Genomic DNA, 7,500 nt, shown 5'->3' on the forward strand with positions numbered 1-7,500 from the left:
CTGGCATGTGCTGTGTAGGGGAAACGATCACAGCGGATGGATGAAGACCGAGGCAGAGGAAGTCAGTGGGCTCCCTTGCGCAAAATACTGCACGGTGCCAAAACTGGGCACCGCTTGGTATACGCCACTAACACGGACGTGTAAAGAGTCACCCGCGCGTTGTGTTTACCTCTCCATCCTTGTGGTGAGGTGTAGGATACAATAGCCTGTATTTTCTATTTTCCATTCACTCTGGTCCGTCAACGTGACAAATCCGTCTAATCTTATCAATCAGACGCAGAGGACAGTGGAATACCGTTCGCAAAGAGAAGCATTTATCAGCAGCCTGCAATTGTATAGCGATAGGCAACGAGAGCTAACATAGTGTATAGAATAAAGACTTGGCGAGACAGCAACGGGAGGTTCATACTACACCATAGTGTAGAATAAAGAATTGGCGACTCACCTGGTAGCCTACCGGTCGGGAATTCCGTGGAAAAGGTGTAGGTTGGCGCACAATTCGTGACAGCGCGGGGAGGCACGGTTCTGGCAAATTGGCCCTGAATGAAACGCGTGTAGGTTAGCCTACAGCCAGCGATGCTCGTCAGTGTGTGTCGGTTGACTGAGCTAACTAACGCTCAGGTAAAAATGTTCCCGGTCCAGTTGCTCGGGTCTAACCAATGACATCACTCCCCGGTTTGGTTGGGTTCAGAGAACACAGGTGAAACTGATCGAACGGTCACATTCTCCGTTCTATTGTTCGGAACCCGTCAAAGCATAAAGTGCTTCACACCATACAGAACTGGATGCGCGACAGGTGACTGTTCTCGTGGTCCGCACCTCACTATCACATCAACGGCAGGCAGGCAGTGGCAGACAGCATCAAGACGTCTAGAGATCGCTAGCCGACTGCGCGCATATCTAACTATCATTATGCCCACATGCACTAAAACACTGAATGAATGACGCCCCTGACATTTTTGACAATGTTGACGGTTTGGATAATGTGTGCATCATTGCATGTTGTTGAGCCACAGGGATGAGCTTTCTTGCACCTGACGCGTTCCGTCCCTCTGCAGATTTAAATTTATTCCAGCCGGAAACCCTAGAACACCGTTTGTTACCCCAATAAAGCTCCGCTCAGTAATTATTTAAAGAAAGGCGACGTCCGTTTTAATTTGTGAAATGCATGTCACTAAAAGCTTAATGTAAGTCGGAACAAAAGTCAGTGAACACGATCCTTTATTGACGTCAATTGATATTTAGATATTTTTCTTTTTTATCAGGTAGGCCTAATACATCTTTTCCCCCTGAGTGCATTGATGACAATGGTTGATTCTTATCTTTCTGCTCTGTTATGTCAAGAAGTCTAGCTGATTGCAGAACATTTTTATGTGACAGTCAAGTGCTCTCTCAGTGTCCACACACTCACAAACATACACACATACACACACACACACACACACACTTTCCCTTCCTCTCTCTTTCTCTCTCTCTCTCTCTCTCTCTCTCTCTATCTGTCTGATATCCACCTGTCTTCATTTCACATACCACACCAGTCTGACAACTTCGCCATGGTAGAGTGCAAGACTTTGAAGGAAACAGACACACACACATACACACACACACACACACACACACACACAACCTCCCACATTAGTGTGCATGTGTGAGCGAGTACAGACCGTATTGTTGAGATGTGAGGTCAAAGGACTGAGACAGGCCTACCAGTAGATCAGGTTCCTGAAGACCATGTCTGCTTTGCCCGGCCCTCTGTAGGCCTATGTATAATGCTGATTGCTGAGCTAGTGAGGTCTATATAGAACTAAAATGAGGATCAGTAGAATAGACCACCAAAGAAAGTGGCTATCAGAGAAGATCATTAAAAAGCTTTACTCCTATGAAGTAGGAGATGTGAATGGGCCACTCTCATTCTCTACTGTCTTTCTTGTTGTCACTCTCTCTCTCTCTCTCTCTCTCTCACACACACACACACACACACACCTACACAAACACAGACACCACAGTCAAAGGTTTTGAAGGAGATCTCAGAGGACATGTTAGGGACCTGCCTCTTTAACACTGCTTTGGCTGTGCATTTTATTAAGTATTACAGTAAGTTGTGTTAGAACATCACACAGAGATGAAGGCAGACTACTCCAGCGATGAAGGGAGACACTCCATAGCAACACAATGCAGAAGAGCAGAGAGTTAAATGGTTAAAGCACGAGACGAGTGAGCCACTCTTGCAGCTGTTCTTATAGAAAACAAAAAGTTACAAAAGTTCACATTCCAACACTGCCACCTTGTGTCTGCTTCTGGTCAGTGAGACACCTCCATTTCATGAGTAGAATCAGCCACACGAAGAGGCCGTCTTCAAATCCTTCTCCAATCACACTGCAGGCTCTTCACTCCGCTGCGTAAAACTGTGAATGTGGTGTCTGTAGATGAAATGTTTTGACTTATTTTTCTTTTGTCCAGTTTCACCGCCCTGTAAGGTAATTCATTCCTCGCAGGGAGCGAAAAAAAAAAGTCCGATGACGAGGTGACGTAAAGTGCTGTTTGTCGGAGGCACCAGACGCTGAGGAGGCTTCAGAATTTCTCCACATAGTTTCCAGGGAAGAGGCCCGCTTTGCCACGGAAACGCCCTCTCCACCATCCCGACGGATCTGGAAAGGTCAGAGTTCAGAGATCAGGGGTCGAGTGGAATGAACGTGACCTTCTGAAACAACATCACTTACCAACATCACTCTCACCTACCCATAACTTTGGGATCGGAATGACACATATTGTGACACCCCATTCTTAATTCATAGGGTTTAATATGACGTTAGTCCACCCTTTGCAGCTATTCATGGGTTTCATCAGGTCCCTTTCCACAGGTGTATACAATCAAGCACCATGCAGTCTGCATTGATAATCAAGGTGCTTGATTGTATACACCTGTGGAAAGGGACCTGATGAAACCCATGAATAACAGCTTCAACTCTTCTGGGAAGGCTTTCCACCAGGTTTAGGAGTGTGTGTGGGAGTTTATGACCATTACATTACCAGCACAATGGTAAGGTCACACACCGATGTTGGACGAGGAGACGCTCCGTCTCCACTCTAATTCCCCCGAGCTGGGCTTGGCCCCTTAGTTCCAGCGAAAGGAACTCTGAAGGCTTCAGGAGATTTTGGACAATTCCATGCTTCCAACTTTGTGGAAACAAAGGGCATGGGCCCTTCCTGTTCCAACATGACCAGTGCACATAGCAAGGCCCATAAAGACATGGATGACAGAATTTGGTGTGGTGTGGATGAACTTGACTGGCCTGCGCAGAGTCCTGACCTCAACTCAATCGAAACACCTTTGGGATGAATTAGAGTGGAGACTGAGAATGGGATGTCACTGGGGTGCTGTGGCGCAACAGGCTACAGCGCTCATACCACATACGGGTCCGAGTGCCCACATGTGTATAGATGTATGTAGGTACGCATGCTAGTACATGCCTATGTGTGTAGATGTGTATAGATGTATGTATATGCATGCTAGTACGCTTGGTGAGTATCCCCGAGTCTGACCTTCGTTCATGAGTTCGATGATGTCGCCGACGTCGAAGCTGATCTCGTCGGTGTCCTGGCCCACGTACTGGTACAGCGCTCGGCACCGCGGGCCGGGGGGAGGGGCCTGGGTTATGGGCCGGTTGGGGGCCGGGGGGGCACGAGGCTGGCTGATGCTCTTCTTCCTCTGCATGCTGTGGGACACACACACACACACACACACACACACACACACACACACACACACACACACACACATATATATATATATATACATACATACACACACACACACACACACACACACACACACACACACACACACACACACATACACACACACACACACACACATATATACATACATACATACACACACACACACACACACACACACACACAATAGTATTATGTATTATCCACTGACTATCACACCCATCTAAGCATACAAGCACACACACTCACACACACACCCACATCATCCACCTGCTCTACTGATCATCTCACACACACACATACACACACACACACACACCAACCCAAACACACACAGCCCATACTAACCCAAACACATGCACCTCATACCAACCCAATTCAAATGCAAGAACAAAGGTGGGAACTACTGTATATCTACATTTACATTTTCAATTAGCTCACGCTTTTATCCAAAGTAACTTACAAAAAGGGAAACAATTCAAGTCCCGTGTAGGAGCTGGTAGGAGCTAGAAAGGAGACCAGGGACTAGAACACCCTTGATATTACAGTTCACACTCATAACACTATCTATCAGAATCACAATCACAATCACAATCAAAATCAGTTTCATTGCCCAGTTTTGCGAAACAAAGGAATTTGACTCTGGGTTAATCTTTGCTCTCTCAGTATAACACTCAACAATAACATAAAAAGAATAAAAATGTAAATGTAAAAAATGTAGTCTTTAGTCCTAAATCAGGTGCTGTGTAGTCGTTAGAGCAGTTCTTACCCAGACACCCCTTGGTCCGGCACGTTGAGGAAGTCCTGGTTGCTCTGCTGGGGCTGGTTGTGGGCGGGGCCTCGCCGGGCCTTCTGGGAGTTTATCTTGGGCAGGGCGTTGGTGGGCGGAGCCTGCTGCTGCTTCTGGGGGGTGGAGTACGTCTGCTCTCGGGGCGGGGCGGGGGTGTGGCCTCGCGAGAACTGGGCAGCGCCATTCTGATGTCCTGTGGGGAGCCAATGGGGGATGAGATCATAATCACATGACCATGAACTCACATATCTTAAAGTGTAACTGCACCCTATAACTCCACCCACTTCACATTTCTGAAAAAGGCTTTCAAAATGGGCGGGGCTGACATTTGGAAGGGAGGGGTTGAAGAGGGGCGGAGATGTAAGGGGCGTTGATATAGACTGGGCACTGCTGCAGCCAATCAACCATGGTGACTTGGTGTCAATCTGGGAATGAGTGCTGCAGATATGGCTTATCACAGGTAATAAGGGCAGCAGGTGTTGGGGCGTTTCATTCCTAATTTGTGACGACCCGGTGACGTAGAGTCACCAGAGAAGTGCAGGACTACATCAGCATTTTGGACCAAAATGCCATGGCAGGTTCTACAACCTGTAGAAGGCGCGGAGAGGCTTATCTCCAATACAAAATAATACAAAATGTAACTTTTCTTGGGAAACACTATTTTTGTCAATATTGACCCTGGTAGTAGTGTAGTTAATTACTTATGAGCAATTTCAATCAATCAACAGCTCAAAAAACATATTTTAGGGTGCAGTTACACTTGTTAAAAAAAAGATGAGCAACATTTCGACCCTGCTGCTGGGTCTTCTTCATGCCTTCAGGCAAAATGCCTACAAGGTCGAAACATTGCTTATCTTTTTTAACATTATGGGAGTTCAAAGCAGTGTTCATATTCTTTACTGAAGCAAGTTTCATTTGTCCTGCACCTGCCAAAAGGTGGGATGTGCACACGATAACTCTTTTTGAACACAATAGTTCAGGATCACATCCCACAACACCAATGCTATTTAATCACATCCAGCACACACAACACCAAGCTAACAAATGTCACTCAAGCTAAAAGCATGACATCCCAGCACACACACACACACACACACACATAACACATCCCAGCGCGCGCACACACACACACACACACACATAACACACCCCAGCACACACACACACACACATAACAAGAGTGTACACACTTATGTAAAGCCTGTTCATTCCCCACAGCGCTGAAGAGCAAGGCCTCCATATATATTTCTATTTCTACGCGTTAGTGAGCATGTAGCAGATACTGTTTCTGGCTCTTGTGGTCAGCACTGCTGACTTGCTCTGTCACAATTAGTGTGAGTACGAGTGTGAGCGTGTGAGCACATACACACACACACACACACGCACAGCAGAGCAAACCTGAAAAGTCCTGTAGTACTGCACGTCTCCCCTTCCTTGCACGTGATTTGCATGTGTGTGTGTGTGTGTGTGTGTGTGTGTGTGTCACTGGTGTGCTGACCTCTGCCTTGCGGCGGCCTCCGGCCCTGGCCTTGCGCAGCTCCCTTCCGGCTGGGTTCTGTGGGGAGCAAAGACGTGTAAAAATGGCCATTTTCTGTTTCACACACTCTTGAGTCCAGAGTCAGGCCAACAGTGTCTTCTCCTCCCTGTCGCCTCAGTAGGTCTAAAGCTACAGCTCGGCTCTGTGAATCACTAGATACGCAATATAGAAGCCATAGTGCTCTTTAAAGCTGTGAATCACTATATACGCAATATAGAAGCCATAGTGCTCTTTAAAGCTGTGAATCACTATATAGGCAATATAGAAGCCATAGTGCTCTTTAAAGCTGTCAATCACTATATACGCAATATAGAGGCCATAGTGCTCTTTAAAGCTGTGAATCACTATATAGGCAATATAGAAGCCATAGTGCTCTTTAAAGCTTGGCTCTGTGAATCACTATATACGCAATATAGACGCCATAGTGCTCTTTAAAGCTGTGAATCACTATATACGCAATATAGACGCCATAGTGCTCTTTAAAGCTGTGAATCACTATATACGCAATATAGAAGCCATAGTGCTCTTTAAAGCTGTGAATCACTACATACGCAATACAGAAGGCATAGTGCTCTTTAAAGCTGTGAATCACTATATACGCAATATAGAAGCCATAGTGCTCTTTAAAGCTGTGAATCACTAGATACGCAATATAGAAGCCATAGTGCTCTTTGTGAATCACTAGATACGCAATACAGAAGCCATAGTGCTCTTTTAAGCTGCTATATGAGTAACACATGATGTCTAAACTAAGTGCAATCAAAAGCAGTCTGCAAGGTCCAAAATAAACACAACTCTAGTAGTTGTGCATGATGATGAGAGGTGGTTATGGTCACATGATTTATAAGGCTTTGTAGTGTGACATGACATGGTTGATGAACTTAATAAGATAGTTTAAGGCTTTTATAACGTGCGTTTACAAGGCTTTTATAAGATGTGTTTACAAGGCTTTTATAAGATGCGTTAATAGTGGCTGTAGTTCGTGTTTGTTGTGTAGCGTCCTACTGCACGGTGCAGGGCTATCCCATAATACTCACTGGACGTCTTGGGCAGGCCGTCGCCGATGGTGATGGTCATGGTCTTTCCGCCTGGTTTTACCTGCGCCAGGTCACCTTGCCCTCGCTGGAACACCAGGGTCCTAGTGCCCCCTCCTCCCCAGCCCTCCTTCTTGACCTTAAAGTCCAACCTGGTGTGGCCATACACACGCACACACACACACACACACACACACACACACACATATACACACACACCCACAAGCACACGCACACACACACACACATATACACACACACCCACAAGCACACCCACAAGCACACGCACACGCACACGCACACACACAGAGGGTTAAAAATGTTACCATCAGTGCAGATATGCAGCTCGTAACCACATTAGGCAGAGCAGGCGATCTTACGTTTCCTCCGATGTAAATAGT

General features: G+C 46.3%; 2 protein-coding genes across 2 annotated transcripts in view; both read right to left on the reverse strand.

Annotated features, from left to right (window-relative positions):
- acer1 (alkaline ceramidase 1) overlaps window positions 1-543 on the reverse strand; it is a 4,931-nt gene extending 4,388 nt beyond the window's left edge. The window contains exons 1-2 of the mRNA XM_062555582.1: window positions 446-543; window positions 1-10 (exon numbers count right to left, since the gene is read on the reverse strand). The exon at window positions 1-10 is cut by the window's left edge and continues 105 nt beyond it. The gene's annotated coding sequence lies outside the window, so the exon portion shown is untranslated. The remainder of the gene's footprint in view (window positions 11-445) is intronic.
- A 583-nt stretch (window positions 544-1,126) lies between these two features.
- Window positions 1,127-7,500, reverse strand: part of myo1f (myosin IF) — a 35,500-nt gene continuing 29,126 nt past the window's right edge. The window contains exons 24-28 of the mRNA XM_062555583.1: window positions 7,103-7,251; window positions 6,027-6,083; window positions 4,508-4,721; window positions 3,544-3,716; window positions 1,127-2,648 (exon numbers count right to left, since the gene is read on the reverse strand). Coding sequence (XP_062411567.1) covers window positions 2,572-2,648; window positions 3,544-3,716; window positions 4,508-4,721; window positions 6,027-6,083; window positions 7,103-7,251 — 670 coding nt within the window. The 3' untranslated portion in view covers window positions 1,127-2,571. The remainder of the gene's footprint in view (window positions 2,649-3,543; window positions 3,717-4,507; window positions 4,722-6,026; window positions 6,084-7,102; window positions 7,252-7,500) is intronic.

The sequence above is a fragment of the Sardina pilchardus genome, chromosome 15 (genome assembly GCF_963854185.1).
Source record: "Sardina pilchardus chromosome 15, fSarPil1.1, whole genome shotgun sequence".
NCBI lineage: Eukaryota > Metazoa > Chordata > Actinopteri > Clupeiformes > Clupeidae > Sardina > Sardina pilchardus.